The 20,162-nt window shown below is 54.6% G+C and overlaps 1 protein-coding gene across 1 annotated transcript in view; it reads right to left on the bottom strand.

Moving 5' to 3' along the window:
• DNM1 (dynamin 1) overlaps positions 1–20,162 on the bottom strand; it is a 43,632-nt gene that overhangs the window by 1,952 nt on the left and 21,518 nt on the right. The window contains 12 exon segments of the mRNA XM_021691695.2: positions 2,278–2,384; positions 2,386–2,494; positions 2,863–3,104; positions 4,165–4,335; positions 4,689–4,700; positions 5,124–5,235; positions 5,902–6,011; positions 9,790–9,903; positions 12,285–12,296; positions 12,502–12,553; positions 12,728–12,798; positions 15,731–15,817. Coding sequence (XP_021547370.1) covers positions 2,278–2,384; positions 2,386–2,494; positions 2,863–3,104; positions 4,165–4,335; positions 4,689–4,700; positions 5,124–5,235; positions 5,902–6,011; positions 9,790–9,903; positions 12,285–12,296; positions 12,502–12,553; positions 12,728–12,798; positions 15,731–15,817 — 1,199 coding nt within the window.

Genomic DNA, 20,162 nt, shown 5'->3' with positions numbered 1-20,162 from the left:
AGCTGCAGAAGGGAGAGGGAGGAGAGCCTGGCTCTGAGGTCCCAGGTGTGCCCCCCCATGTGGAGCTGGTGCAGCAGGGGGCCGGGGGTCAGACACACCGTTCATGCAGCAGCCAGAGAGGCCCGTATGCACCTACCGTGGCTGACGCTCCTCAGGGGTCACTGATAGTGATTCTGAAAGACAGCACCAAATCAACATGGCAGTTCACACGCACGGACGGGGCAGGCCTGGGGGGGGGGGGGGGGTCACGCACACGCACACGCCCGGGCGTGCACACACATGCTGGGAGGCCCCACGGCCCTGCATGCACACGGTGACACACATGCCCGCAAACAACACGCATACACCTCCCCCGCCTCCCACTGCCCAGCGCCCTCACTGGCCGGCACGTGCAGCACGGACGTGGGGCATGCAGCCACTCGGCACACTGAAGCACACGCGTGGGCTGAGTCACAACACAGAAGCTCGCCCATACACAGGAGGCATTTGCACCAGCTCCCTGCACACTCGTGCCTGGCGTGCTCAGAGGGCCACCTGCAGTGCTCCATATGGGACTGATCTTGCTTTCTTAGGGTCCAGCTGTCATTTCTCTGCCCGAGAACCTTCCATGGCTCCCTAGTCCCCACAGCATTGAGTCCCAAGAAGACAAACTCTTCTGTGAACTTTTAAGGTTCTGCAGCCTGCCCCACCGTACCCAGGGCAAACTTTTCTTATTCTTCCTCCTTCTATCTGCACTCTTCTCTGGCCAGCGGCTCTCCTCAATGCATCCCACACTAAACCTTCGCCCGCACCGACCCAGGTGTCCCTGACTCCTCATCACCCGAGTCTTATCTCAATCAGCCCCCAGACCGCCCCCAGGTCAATCTGTCTTGAAGCTTCCCAGACTGTTCTCTTCCCCCGAGGCAGGGCCGTGACTTGCCAAGTGTTTTCCGTGTGTTAGCAAGACTGGAGTTAGAGCAGGTGCCAAATCTTCCTCTTCCCATATGTCACCCCTCAGCGCAGACCTGGGCATGTCAAATACCCTTAAGAATCTGAACTCAGAAGGGAAGTTAGCAAAATGCTCCTATAGCCAAATTTGCAGTTCATGCGGCTTCTCTACCTACAGTCACTGTCTCCCTTGATCCTCACACCAGCCCTGGGAGAAAGGCAGAATGTTAAATATCATGTGGTAGAAGGGAAACTGAGGCCCTGGAAGGGAAAGTGACTTGCCTAAAGCCCAGGATGAACCAGAACCTCTGGACTCCAATCCAGCGCTCTTGACCAATACCACGCTGCCTGCTTTACCCCATCTGCTTTGGTCATCAGATCACCGTGGAAGCAAGTCCCATCTCTGCTTCGTTTGGGGCTCACGGAGGCTAGACCCACGAAGGCTAGGCCCTACCCTCCAGCCATCTGGAAACACAGGCGGGTGCTATTGGTCTGATGTGTTCTTCCTCAAGGAACGTGGCCAATGGAAACAGGACTGAGATATCAGAATGAGCTTCCTTGAAAAAGGGTCATGAATCAAGAAGGCAAATTCAAGGGATGAAGTAGAAGCCTTTTCCTTGGAAATCTCTGGGAATGGGGCAGCCTTCACCCACTCCTGCCCCAACACCCACCATGTTGGTCCAGGCCAGGTAGCGCCAGAGGCAGGGCCAAAGAAGAAAGCCATTAGACTGCCCCATGGCTCCCAGCCCCCTTTCCCAGCTGCTCCGTGTCCTAGCCGGTGCCTGGATGCCATTCTTACACTCACACTCGTGTGCACGCCCACACACACATCACACACCTTGCCGGTCAGTCACAGCCTGGCCTCTGTTCCTGTGGGCCAGAGGCCAGACACCCCCTGGGACAGCTCAAAGAGTCAGGACTCAGAGTAGCCCTGTAAGTGAAAAACCCCACATCTGGAGAGGATCTGGGTTCAGAGATGCCCAGACCTGAGGTAGGTCACTAGGGGCTGGGAGAGAGAAGTTGAGGGCGGAATGGAGAACAGAGGAGAGCGAGGAGAAAGGAGGAGGAATGCAACGTGTGGGAGAGAGAAGTGAAAAGGGAGGGAAGCGCCATGCAAGTGCTGAAAAGAAGGGGGCAGGTGGTGAGTCCCACAGCCCCCTCCCCAGAAGGGACCACCTCCGGGACTCAGAGCTCCCTAGGGCGCAGGCTCCGCCAGCCCTCGGCCACACGTCCGGTGGCTCCGGCACCCACGTCCGAGCGCCCTGGATGGAGAGGGCCGGCTCTGGCCACACCTCCCTCCCGGCTACGCCCGCCCGGTGGTCTCTCCCACCGTATTCAACCCCTACTCACCTGGGGACCCCGGGCGGGGCGCGGTTGGGGCGCGAGGGCACCTGTGGGGGAGGGCCGAAGGGGTCAGGGGAAGCCCCCGGCCTGGAGGGCACGGGGGGCGCCCCCCCCCAGGGCGGACCCAGCAGGCGGAGGCCCAGGAGCAGGGCCCCGCGACCCGGGCCGGGCTGGGGGCACGGCGGGGGCTCGGCGCTGCGGCGTGGGGCTGGACGTGGGTGACCTGCGGGCGACAGGGCGCGGAAGACAAGGAGGGGAAGAGATGAGCAGCTCCGCCCCACCTTGAGGCCCCGCCCCAGCCCAGCGCCGGTCACGCCCATGCGCGGAAGCCCCGCCCCGCCGCGCCCTACTTGTTCCCGGAGTTTAAGCCCCGCCTCCGGTGGCTCCAAAGTTCCAGCTCCACCCAGCCCCGCAGCCAGCGCTCCACGGCAAGCCCCGCCCCGCAATAAGCACCGCCCACTTCTAAGCCCCGCCCCCTGCTCCAGGTGGGAGCCGTTCCGGTGACGCGGGCGCGCCACTGCCCGGTCCCGGCCCTCCTCCCGCGGGCCCCGGGCTGGGGGGCTTTGGGGCCGTGGGGGCCGGCCCTGGTACCTGCGTCCGGCCGGTACGCTCTGCACCTGCAGCCAGGAGTCGTCCACGGGCGGGGGCATGGGCGTGCTGACAGTGGTCGTGTTGATATCGCCGATGATGCTGAGCGCCTCCTTCAGTGCGTGGTACATGCGCAGCATCTCGTCGCGCCGCTGCGCCTGCTCCGCCGACTCCTCCATCAGCGTGTTCTGGTCCCCGCACGAGTACAGGTTGGCCAGCAGCTCCGAGAAGATGAATTCCTTCGTCTGCGGGCGCGCGAACAGAAGGACGGTTTGGGACCTGACGCCTGTACCACTCTGAACCCCCGTGGGACTGTACGCTGGACTGGGAGCTCGGGGGTCCTGGCTTTGCCACCGCCTGACCTTGGAGATCTCCCCTGCTTCCCCGTCTCCCTCCTTGCCCTTTTCTCAGATGGTCCAGAGGGGAAAAGTGACCTGTCCAAGGTCATGGATGTGGGAAGGCACTCGGGGCCCACCATGCAACCGGGACACCTAGTTACTCAGCTGTGTTTCAGCCTCAGGTTCTCCATCTATAAAATGGGGCGGTTAGTTACATCCTTTCCAAGGACTTGCATACTCCATGGGACCAAAATAAGGGAGATGACAGTTTAAAATTTTCTGACCTTGAGTAACAGGTGTGAATGCGTGCTTGGATTGGGTGAAATGTGAGTCTGTGTGTGTAGGCGGTGGGTTAATGTGCTCCTTATACTCCGCAGGTGCTGGTCCTGGGATATTCATGGAGAGGCACTGAGACTTACGCCATAGGCCTGGGTCTCACTTATCTGTTGTTCAAATATATATTGAGCACCTACTCTGTGCCAGGCACTGTGTTGTTCCGCACTTTATAGTCCCTTACTTCTCAACTCTATTATCCGTATTTTTACATATAGGCAAACAGAGGCTCCGAGAGGATAGTTTGACTGAAAGTCAAACAGAATTTGTGGCAAATCCAGGATTCAAACATAGTTCTAATTCTCTGGGGGCCATGCCTTTTCATTAAGCCATGGATGGTAGTGATTCTGCAGGGCGTGCATTTCAAAACATGGCCTGCGAGTTCTCAAAAGATGTGATTCCTAGTTCCTTTTGGGAAACATTTAAGCATGTTTGGAACAACTTGGGTATGTGACTCTACAATATAATATACAAAGCTCACATTATATTTCTTCTGGACAGCTCTCGTGTGGACCTATACTTACCTCGCTAGACCTGATCCCAAGGGACTGGGCTATGCCTCCCCCAGGCCAACCTGGTCGCTGCCTCCCTGGTCCCCCAAGAGCACCCTCCGCCCATGAAGGGTTGCACCCACGTTGTTGATCATGAGGTGCATGATGGTCTTCGGCATGAGGTCCCGCACGGTCTTGTTTACGATGGCCATGTATGAGTCCACCAGGTTCCGGATGGTCTCCACCTGCCGCTCTAGCTGCGGGTCCATGGAGTGCATGAAGCTGTCTGAGCCGTTCTCCTCAGTCTCACTGGCCTGCCGTTGAGAATAGAGGGCATCAGGGTGGCTGGGCCCTCGCAGCCAGGTTCCAGGCACCCCCAGGGTCTCGGTCCCTCCAAGGGTGCCTGGAACACTGCCATACAGAGAACAGACACCAGCTCCCCCAAACACTCCGCGTCTGCACTCTGCCCACCCCAGTGCCTCTTAGGACCCCAGACCCTCATTCAGCCTTATCTTGGCTCTCAGTCTAGTGCCTAGAATTTGCCTCAGTTTCCCAGTCCATCAATTAGGAAAGAACTTCCGAGGTCCCTTCCTGATGCTAAAGACCTGGCCAGAGCTGCTGCCAGTCTGGAGACACCTGGCAGAAGGCGAGGGAGGGGCACACTCACTTTCTCCTTGTCCTGGGAGGCCCACACCAAAGCCATAGAGGTCACGACACCAGCATTGCCGCCGCCGCCGCCGCCACCAGCAAGCACGGCCCAAGCAGACACACACAGAAAGGAGAAGGCGAGTGAACCCAGGGCACTCTACCCCAGCTCTAAGGTAACTCGAGACATTTCCACAGTGAAAGAGAGGAGGAAAGTGAAGGTGGCCACAGAAAGCCACCACAATGCGAAAGGGATGCAGGAAATGCCATCTGTGGCAGAGGAGGGTCACAAAGGACAGGAGGAAGGCTTCACTCTGATCCCAGAGTAGGGGGAGGATCCGCGCTAGTTCTGAGCCGCATAAGGGCTCAGAAACGTGACATGACTTGATATCACTGAGGATGGTGACCCTGGGCCCCCTGTGGGAAGTAGCTTGCTCCCCCCTCCCCCGCCACTCACCCCAACACGCTCAGGATACACGCCAGCCCTCAGGAAGGAGGCCTTCCAGCTATCCACCTCCTCCTGTGTCTCACAGGCCAGTTCCAGCTGCCGATAATCCTTGTAGACATTCCTGCAAGATGGGGCAGGCGGTGAGCGGAGAAGGCGTGAAACCCATTCACGCAGGTGGTGAAGGGTACGCACGGATTGGGGGCATCACGTCTGGGGTCCAGGCCTGGCTTTCTCATTTCCCAGCTATGCGACCCTGGGCAAGTCCCCTCCCCTTCCAAGCTTCCGTTTCCTCGCCTGGAAGATGGGTTAATAAAACAACTCCTGCCTCCCTGGGTCATTTTGAGGATTCAGAGAAATTAGCAGTAAAATGCTCTACTAGAAAGGGACTAAAAAAGAGGGGGCGGGGATGAGCCCTCATAAGAGGGGTATCCCTGACCATGCAGCCCCCATTGGCTCCCCCTCGCTGCCTGGGGACCTCCCTGATGGCAGCTCTACTCACCCCTCATCTCGAGTAAGGGGAAGCCCACAGGAGTCAGCCCTGGCTTGGGAGGCGAGAGGCCCGGTACCATCACCGACCCCACGGGACACTGAGCAACAAGAAGGGGATCGGGCCTGATGGGCTCTTCCTTGTCCCCCTGGGCCTGGCAGAATGTCTTATGCAGAGCAGGTGCTCACCAAGTGACTGTCTAAATATTTGTCAAAGGAATGACTTGCTGTGGGGCTTGGGGCAAGTCCCTCTCCTTTCTGCTCAGTGAGGGTGGTTTGGGGCTCCAGCCTGGGGACCCACCTCTGCTCAGTGTTAAAGAGGGCAAAGATGTGCTTGCTTGACATGAAACCTTTCTCCACGTCCCGTAGCTTCAGGTTGTCCACGGAGAGCATGTATTTCTTCTCTTTCTCCTGTGGATAGAGGTGGGAGCGATGGGCGAGGTCACACTGCTCCCTGCTCTGCCTCACAACCTAAGAGCATTCCGGGCAGTGGGGCCGGGTGGGGGTGCTGGGGCTGTGGAGCCCCAGAGCGGCCCTGGGCTGTGGGGGCACCTGCGTGCCATGCACAACATCTGAAGAGAGCCTGCCATGGAGCCCTGGGCCTGCCAGGCGCCTCTGGTTCCCAATGGCACTCAAGCCATCCCCACCACCTCTGCATACATGCCAGAGCCCAAGAGCGCAGGGTGGCGAGATCGAGGGTGGCTCCCAGCCCCACCCCAAGCAAGCCCTGGCTACCGTCCAGGCCAGCCCCAGCCGGGGACCCCACACTCAAGCCTCTCTCGCCCCGAGCCTGGCCAACGGGGACCGGCTTTGGCTAAGCTGCTGACTTCATTTCCTGACTATGGAGACAGACAAGGGGGGCCACCAGCCCCAGCAGCTTCAAAGGGCTGGCTCAGCCCACGCCACCCCCCTCCCCCACGCCAGCCGCCCATGTGTTAGCAATCAGGCGCACAGCACAAGCCTGGAGATGGTACGTCTGTGTGTGCAACATGTGTGTAGTTGTGTGCTTGTGCAAACACACGCCAGCCGGAGCACGCACCCTGTGACCATTGTGTATGTGCGCCCGCGCGTCTGTGCGAGGAGGTGCGCAGCATGGCCGTGGGTCCGTGTGAGCATGTTTGGGTGTCAAGGCGGATGTGTGCACGCTCTCATAGGTGTGTGTGGCAGCTGTAAACATCTGTGTTTGCATGGAGCGTGCCTGGGGGGCACTCTGTGGGCACGCATGTTTCCACGCAGATGGTTTGTTGCATGGGCTGAACACGTTTGGTTTATCTGTAGTCGTCTGGGAGGAGTGATGTGTATCTGTGGATGGGCATGTGGGTGCCAGGCCTACGTGCACACTTGTGTATGTCGCTGTGGGCCGACATTCGTCTGTAGGCTGCTATGTTCAAGGGAGGCTCAGGGATCGGCAGAGGAGGTACTCCGGGATGGGGCTCTGGGAGGCGGAGGAGGGTTTCTGCTGCTGGTACCCCACGTGCCCACACCACAGGACCCATGCTGTGGCCGGGGGATGTCTGTGTGGATCTCAGGGACTCAGGGCTTGGGTATGAGCCTCATCCAGGATCTCAGGTCGGGGCGGGGGGGGGGGGTTGGGAGGGGGCTGGGTTGAGGAGGACCCTGCTCCCCAGTCCTGGCGCCGTCCTGCCCACCTCCTTCTGCCCCCCACACCCGCCTGGCCCGTCCGGCCACATAAAGCCTTCTTTATGCCAGGCGGGTGGCTGGGAGTCCCAGAGGGCGGCTGGGGGAGGAGAGGAGGAAGTTGCACACGCGGCCAGGGAACATCTGGAAGCATTCGAGGGAGGCCCCGCCACCACCCGCCCTGTGCTCTGGGGTTGGACTCTAGGTAGGAGCGGCCTCCTCCCCCCACTCCTCCCTTCCTGCTGGCCGGCCCCCTCCCCAGGCCCCTCCTTCCCAGCCACAGCTCCCGCTCACCCCTGCCACGTCAAAGGAGGCAGAAGGGGAGTCAGGAGCAGAGAGGGGACCACGGGCTGGCTGGGCTGGGGCTGGGGGGCCTTGGATCTCCAGGACATGGGGCCGAAGCTCCCACCCGACGGACAGACACTGCTGCCTGGATGGACCAGAGGACACCTCCACTCCGTCTACCCAGTGTTTAGACTATCTGTTCAGGACTCCCAAATTGTACAGTAGTCTGCACATTGGTTAGGCTGGGCTGGGTTAGACCCTCGGCGCCGCCGCTGGAGAGCTGGACCGACCCCCACCCGCCATCCCAGAACCGGAACCCGGAGACGGGGCAGGGGGCTGGGGGTGGAGGCACGGGGGGGGGTGCTGGGAGGAGGTGCAGAGGGAAAAGGGGCACCCTGCTGTTGAGACGGGATGGGGGTGCTGATGGGCGGCGGAGGAAGCCTGCGAAGATGTGGGGGGCAATGAGGACTGGGGATATGGACAGCCGCCTGTCTGCCCAGAGGGCCACCCAAGTCCCAAAGACCAGAGGGCTGGCGGCTGGGGAGAGAGGGGGCCAGATCATCCTCCCTGCAGCCCAGACCACCTCCATGTCCGCAAGCTGGTAGTGCAAAAATCCACTCACATCCGACACACACACACACACACACACACAAACACAACTTGACACGCACACCCCCACAACTCAGACACATACATTCCCACACCCAAACTCAAGTCACACATTCGTGCCCCAAGCACACTCACACATCTCAGGGGCACCCACATGCACCCTCACAGTGGAACACCGGCTCTCTCCCATTCTTCCATCGCGAGCACATATTCTCAGGTGTTCCACAGGCACATTCTCCCTCCTCAAGCCCATTTGCCGCATACATACCCCTTCATTTCCACACTGGGCACAGGCACACGCCTGGGAGTCATACCTCAGGCACACACAGTCTTCCCCAACCACACCTGGATGCTTATGCCCCAAACCCTCTCCTCCAACGCCCCCCCCCAACACCACCCGTCAGCCTCACACACCCCACCTCCAGGCACTCACTGCCCACCCCCACCGCGCCCCCCACACGACCCGACTCAAATGTACACACAGAGCTCAAAAAGACCCCGCCACACGAGGACGGGGCCCCTCTTGGATACATTTCCCTGCAGCGTAGCCCTCAGCCCCAGGTCCCACTGTCCCCTGGCCCAACATATAACGACCCTCACATAAGAGCACCAGGAATTCTGGGACCAGCAGTCAGCACCCCAGCCCATGAGGGGTCTAGGCAGCCTGCCTGAGCAACAGAGCAGGAAGCGACCCCCCCACCGCGTCACGCCACCTCACACTCCATCCTTCCAGGGGCCCCATGGTCGGGGAGAGGCCAGGGTTGGGGTAATGAGGTCCAGATGACTTGGCGCCCCCGCCAGTGACGACGGAGGGCCCAGCCCAAGATGGGGACGGGGGGAGCCTTGCGCAGGGTGACTTGGAGGGGGCAGGGATCGAGGAGGGAGCTCAGAGACCAAAATCACAGCCCCCACCCCAGCCCCACTTCCCCACTGAGAGCGCCCTCTCCTCCAAAAGCTTCCTCAGGAAGAAGGTCCCCTCCCCCACTCTGTGGCCAGCTGGAGTTCATTACCACAAGTCCCCCCCACCCCAAGCCCTCCCTATTCTCTCTGGTCACCTCTGGAATCCAGATGTGGAAGCCAAATAGACTCATTCTTAAAGGAGACCGGCAGCGAGGGAGGGAGGTAGCAGGGGTTCTGCGTGCCCCTGCGGGCAGGGAGGGGTTTAGTGTGGAGCCTCTGCAGGACCCCATCACTCCCGGCCCCTCGGCCTGGAGGCACCTGGGGCGCCTCCCTTGCACCGCTGGGGTCTGGAGGACTGGGGTGCAGGGGTTAACAGGGTGTCTGGCAGCTGGATATGTGTGTGTCATAGGCCTGTGGGGGCCACGGGGGAGGCGGCACACCCTGGAGCCGGAAAACAGGAAGGCCACAGGGCTGGCGGGGTCAGGGAGGGGCGCCCAACACCCCTCCCACCCTCTCCAGGGCGCTCGGCCCCAGGCTCCCCACTCCTGCCATGCCACCTTCTCTGCCTAGCGTGGATGAGCTCCCAGGATTGCCTGCCTCTGATCCTTGCAGCCCGCTTCCACCCAAGGGTCTTTGATGGGATTTAAGAAAAGCCCTGCTTGCTGGGTGGCCCGGTCTACTCCAAGCCCTTGGTAGTGTCTGAGCCTGACTCTGGCCACCAGCCAAACCCCTTGATGACCAGCGGCCCGTTACTCACCTCGTCATCCTTGTACCAGGACAGATTCTCAGCGGTCAGCACAAACCAGTACTCCTTGGAGCCCCCCTTCATGATGCCAATATTGTTGATGGTCAGCCAGCCCTTCCGGATGACCTGGAGGGTGAGAGGGCAGGAGGTCAGTGGGAAGAGGCCAGGACTCCCTGTGGAGGATGGGGTAGGCGGAGAGAGGCACTCAAAAGCCCACCCCTCCTCTAGCTCTTGGAGGTCTGGCCGGGCAGGGAGGGTGAGGGCCAGACCTGCTGTGGTTTGAACCACAAGTGAATAGACTGGAAGATGGAGGAAGGCAGAGGTCAGCTCAGGATAAACAGCCTGTTTATCTGACAGTCAGAGCCATCTGAGGAGAGGACTGGTAGCCTTGGTAGGGGATGAGCTCCCCACTGCTAAAAGTGTGCAAGCAGAGTTTAGGGAGCCAACTGGGCAAGACAATTCTGAATGTCTTTGCGGCTTAAGATCCACCTTATTCTAAGACTTGTTTCTGACCTCGAGGACTTTGTATGTGCCGCTGCTCTCTCTGCCTAGAAAGCACTTCCCTCCTGTCTGTCTGCCAAATTCCTCCTCACCCTCTGGGTATCAGCTCAGAAGTCCCATTCTGAGGCAGGCCCTCCCTGGCCCCCAGGATAAGTCAGGACCCCCATCATCGTCTTATAGTCTTTTATCATTCCTTTAAGTCTTCTTCTATGACAAAGGCTGAGATTTCAAAATTGTGTGTGTGTGTGTGTTTATGTGAGTGTGTGTGTGTATGTGTGTGTGACAGAGAGAGAGAGAGGGAAGATTATCTGCTGATGTCAGCCTGTCTTGCTAAATTATGAACTCTCTTGTTCACTGGTATATCCCAGCACCTTGCAGTGTGCTTGGCAGATAGTAAGTAATCAATAAATATTTGTGGCATGAACACATGAATGCTAGGGCAGTAGGGTTCTAAGGGTCTTTGGCCCCAGGGCCTGGACAGGAGTGGGCTGGTAGGAAGTGGGAGCAGGGTGAAGGGCTGAGCATGAATTGAACAGGCCCCTTCTTCCCTGGGGAGCCCAGAGTAACAGGCAAAGGTCTGTTTTCACAGCAGGATGCAGCTGTCCCCAAGAGCATTCTGAGCCATCACCACAGACAGGCCTGTAGATTCTACTCCAAGGGCAAGGCCACTAAGTAGACCCCCGTGGTGGGCCATTCAGAAAGAGCTCCCTCCCCCAGCCCTGACCTCCCTGGCTCCTCTGAGCATCCAAAGAAGAGCCAAGGAGCCTGGGGAAAGCCCTCTGCGGTCAGGCCTGCTTCTGAAGCCCTCGAACCACTCCCCACCCCGGCGCCCTCCTTGACCCTCTGGCTTCCCCCAGAACCTTGCAGAGAACCCAAGTAACATAGTGGATCAGGAGCTGAGTAGCTGCCTTCACCATTCACAGAAACACGATAGCCAGGTGCCCCATGGTCCCTCTCCCACCCTGTCCAGGTCCAGTGAGGATCCCCTCAGTGTCTTGTCACTCTCTTTGGAACTGAGTCCAAATGCCAGGACCTGGCACTCCACACCCCAGGAACTGATGAGCAGACCTTGTCCCGCTACCGCCTGCCCCGACTGGCAGCCTTCGTCCTCCCTTGGCCACCCCCCACTCTGCCAAACCCCCTTCCACAGCCTCTGCACCAGGAACTGCCTGCCCCTCCAACTCCCACCCTGCCTGGGTCCTGACTGCAGGCTCAGGTCTCCAGGGGTCAGGACCGGAGTCTGACTCCTGTCTAGGGCCAGCCCAGTGTAGGCACCACCGAGTGTTTGCTGAACCAAATTGCCCTGGGATATTACACTCATTAATGTCTTTGTTCTCTTGAGCACCTACTGTGTGCCAGGCACTGGGCTGTAGGGCTGAGAATTTGCTGATGGACAAGAGAGACCCAGCCCTTCCCCTCATGGGGTTTGAGAAGGAAATAGGTATGAAGCCAATAATCACACAAACACCTAGATTGTTACAAAGAAACTACGGCCTCTGGAAAACTCTGGGCTATGACTTGTGTGTACAGGTGGGGAGGAGAAGTGGTGTTTCATCAGAGATCTGAAGGACAGAATGGGCGAGGACGGACTTATCTCCTGACACTCATTCATCTCTTTACTCAACTCTCTGGTAGAGATAGCTACCATCCATCCATCCATCCATCCATCCATCCATCCATCCATCCATTTATCCATCCAGCAGATATTTGAGGAGCACCTACTGTGTGCCAGGCCCCTCCCAGCCATTCTCACCCACCCAGCCCGCATGGTCTACCTCTGCCTGAAGTAGATGCTAAGCTCATGTGCGCTGATGGACAGCCTGATGGGACTCTGTGAATGGCTAGGCCTTGCCTCTGGACTGAGAGCACGTGTGGACACCCATGTGCTGGTGTGTGCAAGCAGCTCAAGCCAAAGAGTGCCCTTTTGCCCCCTTTGCATCCCGCTACAAATGGGCCCCCTCCTCCCCTTCACTACATAAGCCAAGAGCCCCAGTCCTGGTACTCACCAGAATCTCATCCTGCAAAGAGGTAACCATAGCAACCACGAGAAGCATCGGGAGAGAGGAGAGAGGGTTACTGAGGCAGAGTGGGAGGCTTGTGGCTGGCAGCTGACAGGCTCCCTGGCCCCCGTGGGACCCTTCCCCTCGGGGGAGGGGGCTCTCAGAGCTGGGCATCCATCCGGCACCCTCCATCCCTCCGGCTGGGGCACTGGGGTTCACTCACCTGGTTCCCTGAAGCCTTCTTCTTGTTCATCTGGTTGCTCCTCTGCTGAGCACTAATAGGGAAAGAGGGAAGAGTCTCAGAATTTCTTCTCTCAAGAGGCCTAGCTTCAATGCCACAGCTCAGTGGGCACCAGACCCAGAGGGTTAACCCAGCAGGCCTGGGTCCTACATCCACACACACACACACTCACAGGAGGTGTCACCTTCTCTGCCTAGGGAGCACTCACTTGGCAAAGCCTATGAAGTCCTCATGATTGGTATTCATGTAAGCCAGCTCAATATCGATGAGAAGCATGACCTTCGAGGATACACAGGTCAGCAGGCAAGTGGAAAAAATATGGCAGGGTTTTAAAATGCATGAAAGGCTGGAAGAAACATACTTATAGCACATATAGAACCCATAATAAATCAATCAGTGCATCAATAATAGTATCCATAATAAACAAAGAGTTCCTACAAGTCAGTAAGTGAAAGACAGACAAGCAAATCAAAATAGCCAGAGAACATGAATGGGCAATTCACAGAGGAAATGTATATGATCAATAAGGCTATGTAAAAATGCTCACCTTCATTAATAAAGAAGTCTAAGTTAAAACAATGAGATCCTATTATAACCCATCAAATTAATAATAAATATTGGTAATGACCAGTGTGGGCACAACTGTGGGAAGATGGATTCTCATATATTGTTGGTGGAAGTACAAATTAGGATCACCTTCTTGGAGGGTAATCTGGCAACATTTAACAATATTAAAATGCATATATTCACTTCTAGAATTATATATATGTCTCTTAGATAAACTCACCAAGTGAGCAGAGATATATGTGTACCAGGGTGTTCAGCGTGGTGTAGTTTGTAATGGAGAAAAATTGGAAACAAGCCAATGGCCATCAAAAGGTGAAATAAATATGGCCTCCTCTGAACAATAAAGCACTCTAGAGCTATTGAAAAGAATGAGGACAATTTCTAGGTTCTGGCACTGGAAGATCCCCTTTGCAAATGAGGAAGAGTGATGAGATTCTTAACTGAGTCATGACCAGAGGAACATTACTGATGCACACTGCCGGGTTTAGACCCAAGCCCCACTGCTCCCTGTAATAAGCCTGTGCTCACTGAGCCTCAAGTTCCACAGATGAAGTGTGTCTGCCTCCTGGGAGTGGTGAAGGCACAATGAAATGAGGCAGATCACACATCTCACATGTAATGGGTGCTCAACAGATGTTAGCTTCTACAATTATCTTTAGAGAAAAAAGGCAAGACACACAGCAGGACTGTGGTTATTGAAGATTAAGATGGAATCTGGAATGTGTATATGTCTAGGGAAAAAATGCCTAGGGGCGCCTGGGTGGCTCAGTTGGTTAAGTGGCTGCCTTCAGCTCAGGTCATGATCCCAGGGTCCTGGGATGGAGCCCCACGTCTGGCTCCCCACTGAGCGGGGAGTCTGTTTGTCCCTCTCCCTGTGCCCCTCCCCTCACTTGTGGTCTCGCTCTCTCTCTTTTTTTAAAAGATCTTATTTATTTGAGAGAGTGCGAGTGGTGGGGGAGGGGCAGAGGGAGAAGCAGACTCCCCGCTGAGCAGACTCCAATGTGAGGCTCGATCACAGGACCCCGAGATCATGACCCGAGCAGAAGGCAGACGCTTAACCGACTGAGCCACCCAGGCGCCCCAATAAGTAAGATCTTAAAAAAAATGCTTGGGCCTGGAAGGGAACACACCAAACTGTTAATAACAGTTATTTTGTGGGAGGAACTGGAGGTAGGGAGTGAATGAAGGAACACTTTACTTGTAATTTAATTACTTCTATAATGATTGAATATTTTATTATTTATCACTTTTGTAATTGAAGAGATCAATGAGGTTTCAAAAACACAACATCGAAACAAAGATGTGAATGATTGGGGGACAGCATCATCATGGAGAAGGGGCGTGTGAATATGGAGGCTAGGAATTGGGAGCCGGGGGTGGGTACAGACAGAAGGATGACAGAGAGATGGACAAGTAAGGAGGACTCGCCTATAAGCCTTGTGCGGGCCCAAGAAGGGGCCTGTTCATCTCTGCTCCTCCCAGCTCAGAGGCGGCATTCAGTGACTATGTTTGTGAATGAATAAATGAATATCTGATAAATGACTAAATAAAAGTCTATACAGGCAATGGAATATCATTCGGATATTCCTTAAAAAGGAAGGGAATTCAGAAGGGGCACCTGCACCCAATGTTTATAGCAGCAATGTCCACAATAGCCAAACTATAGAAAGAGCCCAGATGTCCAACAACAGATGAATGGATAAAGAAGATATGATATATATATATATATATATATATATGCACACAATGGAATACTACTCAGCCATCAAAAAATGAAATCTTGCCATTTGCAACAAGGTGGATGGAACTAGAGGGTATTATGCTAAGCAAAATAAGTCAATCAGAGAAAGACAATTATGATTTTACTCGTGTGGAATTTGAGAAACAAAACAGAAGAGCATAGGGGAAGGGAGGGAAAAATAAAACAAGAAGAAATCAGAGAGGGAGACAAACCATAAGAGACTCTTAATCATAGGAAACAAACTGAGGGTTCCTGGAGGGGAGGGGATGGGGGGTGGGGTAACTGGGCGATGGGCATTAGGAGGGCACGTGATGTGACGAGCACTGGGTGTTATATAAGACTGATGAATCACTGACCTCTACCTCTGAAACTAACAATATACTATACGTTAGTTAATTGAATTTAAATTTTTTTTTTTTTTTTAAGGCAGGGAATTCTCACACCTGGTATAGATGGACCTTGAGAAAATTTTGCAAGTGAAATAAGCCAGACACAAAAGGACAATTGCCGTGAGCTTCCAGGTATATGAGATCCCTAGAGTTGTTAAATTCACAGAAACACAAAGGAGAATGGTGGTTGCCAGGGGCTGGGGGGAGGCAGGGGCTGGGGAGTCACTGTTTAATGGCACAGAGCTTCGTTTGGGGAAGATGAAAAGGTTCTGGAGAGACGGATGGGGGTGATGGTCACACAACAGTGTGAATGGGCTTCATGCCACTGAACCACACACCGAAAGGTGGTGAAAATGGCAAATTTTATGTTATATATATTTGACCACAATAAAAAAGTTAGAGAAGCAGAGAGTATGAGGCGAGAAGGTGTAAGGGAGCCTGAGGCAAGATGCAAAATGGGAATGCGGGGGAGGGGGCAGGAGGGCAGGAGGGCAGCAGCGTGCTGCGGGCTCACCTGCTCCTTGGTGCGACCCTCGCGCTCCCGGATGTGGGTGGTCACGATGCGCTCCATCTCCTCCCGCAGCCGGGGGTACTGCTGGAGCTGAGGAGGGGCGGGAGGGGAGAGAGCCACGTACACAGGGGGCACCGGCGGGGAGCACCCCCACCCCACCAGAATCCAGGGATCCAGGGGCACGGGGTGGCAGGACACACAGAAGGCCCCAGATGAGGGGAAGAGAGGCCTGGGGTCCCAGGAAGCTGAAGGCACCAAGCCACGGCCACCCTTTCCCCCAAGTGTGGGTTCCAAATGGCAATTCAAGGGTCTTTCCGATTCCAGGCCCTCTTCACTGGCCTACTTGGTCAACTTCGGGGGGAGGGCAGTGCCCATGGGCAGAAATGCCCCGGGGCTCAGCCTGCCCCGCCCCCTTGGTAGCAGCCATCTTGGAAACAGACTGTTCGATGGAGGCCTCCGTTTGGGGGGCCGTTAGCTCCCAGAGCTTTCGCTGACCCGCAGGGCTACCCCTTGTCCTCCCAAAGGCTTGGAGGGACAGTCAGGTGGGGAATCAGGCAGACAACAGCCTCGAGATTCCTATCCAGGAAGAATCTGGGGAAGGCAGGGCCCGAGGTGCCAGTTGGCCTCCTGAGTCAGGCTGAGGGAGGGGGCAGGGGGAAACCAGCAGGCACATACAGGACATGCAGGAGCCCCAGGCAAGGCATGCGAGGGCACGGGGTGGGGGGCATGCGGAGTGGGGTGCCAGCAGCATGAGCAGTACCCCGCGGGGGCCTGGCTGGGCCCCGGGCCTTCTTGGTAGAATCCACCCAGTTTTGCCTCCCTTTGCATGCCCCGGCCTGGCACCATCATCCCCAGCAGCATCTGCCCAGCCAACTTGTCTCTACCCCACTCCTTTGGGGTGGGAGCTCACCAGTACCCATTTCCCTCCAGTTTTTATCAACTGAGGCAGAAGGGTGAGTTACTATAAACCCTCCTCCTTCTGCCTGTGAACTCTGCCCTCATCTCAGCCGGGCTCTGGACAAAGCCCACATTGCTTCATTCTCCTGCAGGACTGTTGGATGCCACCTCCTCCAGGAAGCCTGCCCTGACCACCCCCAAGAACTGAGTTAGGGGCCTCTCTGTGCCCACCCCCACAACTGGATTGTCATTGCCCTGAGGACAGGGGCAGGCCAGGCACACGGCTTCGGCTCAGAGAGGGCAGGTTGAAGGAATGAGAGAATGAATGAAGAATGGATGTCTTCGCCCTCCTTGCCAGGGTGAGTGGACACCAGCCCCTCTGGCTCATGAACCAGCTCCTCCTCGGGGAGGGGGCCTCACTGAGCTGACCATGGGGAGCCCACCCACAGGAACTTCGAGTCCTGCTGGCCTGCCCTCCCCACTTGGTGGTCACGTGGGACCCAGGTCGGGCAAATTTTGAACCAGTCCTGTCCCTCTTCCCATGCCTGGGTCAGGCCCCTCAGGTGAATCCCCCTATGTGGGAAGAGACCTGCAGGTTAGCGTGCCTGGGTCACAGGTAGTGATCCTGAGGGCAAGATGAAGGCCAGGGAGATGGGGCGGGGGGCATGGGGAGAGGCAGGAGGATGGGGAAGAAAGTGGCACCCTGGATGCCCAGGAGAGGTAGACATGAGAGACGTGAGGCCCACCCCCCCACCCCCAACCATCCCATGGATATGCCAAGGTGTGGCTGATGTGGCCAAGCACAGGGGACCTGGGGGAGAGGTAGCCTGAGACCGGGGCTTCCAAACAAACACTGGCTGGACGGGCCTGGTGGACCCGCTACCCCATGAGGCCCAAGGACGGGCTCCACTGCTCCTTGAAGTCTCCAACCTGGGGTAGAGATTTGGGACTGAGTCACCTCCTCTGAGGTGGTCCCAAGTGCTTCCTCCCAGGGCAGGGCTGTGTGTGTGTGGTGGCGGGGGGAGGTGGGCAAGGAGGGAAGGGGGAGCAATTTGCCAAAGAGCATGACCAATTCTCCCACTAACCACCTGGATGTTACATTAGTCAAGTTTTCCACGTGTCATACATGACAGGGCAGCCTCAACCTCTTTGAGAAGTTCTGTTCCCTTTGAGCATCTTTTTCCATTCTGGCTGTCTCTGAGCCTTTCCAGGACTTTTAGCCAGTTTTTAAAATGGAACATTTCTTTCTCAGTCCTTGGCTGAGTGGGGCGGTCAGCTTGGAGCCCATGAGTGAGTGGCCAAGGACGCAGGCCCGGGAGCCACATGACTTGTTTCAAAGCCAGCCCCTGCCCTGCCGACTCTCCTTAGGAAAGTGACTGCAACCTCTCCGAGCCTCGGTTTCTCCATGTGGAAAATGGGCCAGTAACAGCACTTTCCCTCTCAGGGTCCTTGGGAGGATTGAGCAGTACATCCCATGGGCGACATTAAACTCCAGATTTCATTCAGAGAGGAAAGTTGTAATCCAGCAGGCCTGGGAAGAGTTAGAATTGACTATTTAGAAGCCTCTGGCAGGGGTGCCTTGCTAACTTTAGAAGACTTGGGGAAAAAAAAATAAAGAAGATGGGTGAATTTTGCCATGTAAAGAAAAAAAATTATTACTCATTAAATACATCAAAAGGCAACATTATTTTTTAGAAATAATTTATAAGCTTTCCTTTTTAAAGTTTTTATCAATGTTCCTGCTGACAAAAATCTACAGACTCACTGTAAGACTAAAATTTGTGAAGTAGAAATGGAAAAATTCCTATTTTTCTTGCCCTCTCTTAACATAATGGTTAGCAATTTGATGACTATGCCTTTGGAATTTTCTTATTTACATATGTTATTTCTCCTCCCAATACTATATTATCTTCTGAAACCTGCTTTTTTTCCCACAGTACATTGTGGAGGGACATGTGAATGGAAATAAATATGCCTTGCCCTTTTAATAGCTATAGTCTGCCATTGACTGCATGATACATCACATAATCGATCCCCTCTTGAAGAATATCTGGGTTGCTTCCAAAATCTTACCATTTACGATAATTACTGCTTTCCTTTGGAATGCAATTCAGCAGACTGTTTCACAGTTTTTAAATGTTTGATTCTAGTAATCAGTTTTCTAGGAATCTATCCTAAGGAAAAAATTCCTAGAGAAAGAAAAATAAACATTTGTATAGGCAAAGGTGTTCAGGGGCACTTGGCTGGCTCAGTTGGTAGAGTGTGTGACTCTTGATCGCAGGGTGATGAGTTCAAGCCCCATGTTGGGTGTAGAGATTACTTAAAAACAAAAAAACTAAAAAGATGTTCATTGCCAGATTATTTATAATATTGAAAAACTGGAGACAACTTAAATGGCCTGGGTGGCGCAGTGGGTTAAGTGTTCAACTCTTGGTTTTGGCTCAGGTCCTGATCTCAGGGTTGTGAGCTCGAACCTCACATTGGGCTCCACGCTGAGCGTGGAGTCTGCTTGAGATTTTTTTCTCTCCTGCTGCCCCTCCCGCTTGTGGTCTCTCTCTCTCTAAAATAAATAAATAAATCTTTAAAAAAAAATAAAAAAGAAATGTTCACCAATAGAAAAACTGTTACGTAAACCATGATAAATCTGTTCAGTAGAATATTATGCAACCACTAAAAAAGGTTTATGTAGACTATGTAACATACCTCCCCAAAATGTGTGTTACTAAAAGAAAAAGCAGGATGCTTATATATTCACAGTGTGACTACCTAACAGGGCAAATAAACCTATGTACAGAAAAAAGATTTGGAGGGGGTACCCAGATGGCTCAGTCAGTTAAGCGTCCAACTCGTGGTTTCGGCTCAGGTCATGGTCTCAGGGTCATGAGATTGAGCCCCGCTGGGCTGTGCACTCAGCAGGGCGTCTGCTTGGGATTTTTTTTCTCTCTCTCCCTCTGCCCCTCCCCCCATTCAAAATAAATAAATAAACCTTAGGAAAAAAAGACAAGAAAAAAAAGATTTGGAGGAATAAATTGGTAAAAACTTTTTGGAGGGCAATGTTGGAGAAGTGGGGAAGTTACCAAAATTGTGAATGTTCATATACACTGACTGGCCATTGTCTGTCTAGAAATTTGCCCTAAAGAAACAATTGGATACGTACTATAAATACATCTGTAAGGATGGTCACTGTGGCACTGTTTGTAAAAGAAAAAAAAAGTTTGAAACAATCGAAATGTCAATAGGATATTGAATATATAGATCATGGCACATTTCTACAGAGGAATATGATTCAGCAGTTCAAGGGTAGATCTTGTAGTTATGTACAAGTTTCCATTATACACTGCTCAGTAAAAAAGAGTTCCGGAATCAGCGTGTATAATATGATCCCATTTAGGTTAAAACTGGCATATATTTGTAATTAGTTAGGAAGCCAATAGTCCTTATTTTTACGGTTGTACGATTATAGGGACTTGCTTTCTCTGTGCTGTTTGAATATTTTTGTAACAATCATGTACAATCAGAACAAAATCAATACTGATAG

The sequence above is a fragment of the Neomonachus schauinslandi genome, chromosome 13 (genome assembly GCF_002201575.2).
Source record: "Neomonachus schauinslandi chromosome 13, ASM220157v2, whole genome shotgun sequence".
Lineage (NCBI taxonomy): Eukaryota > Metazoa > Chordata > Mammalia > Carnivora > Phocidae > Neomonachus > Neomonachus schauinslandi.
This window is presented reverse-complemented; position numbering and strand designations above follow the sequence as displayed.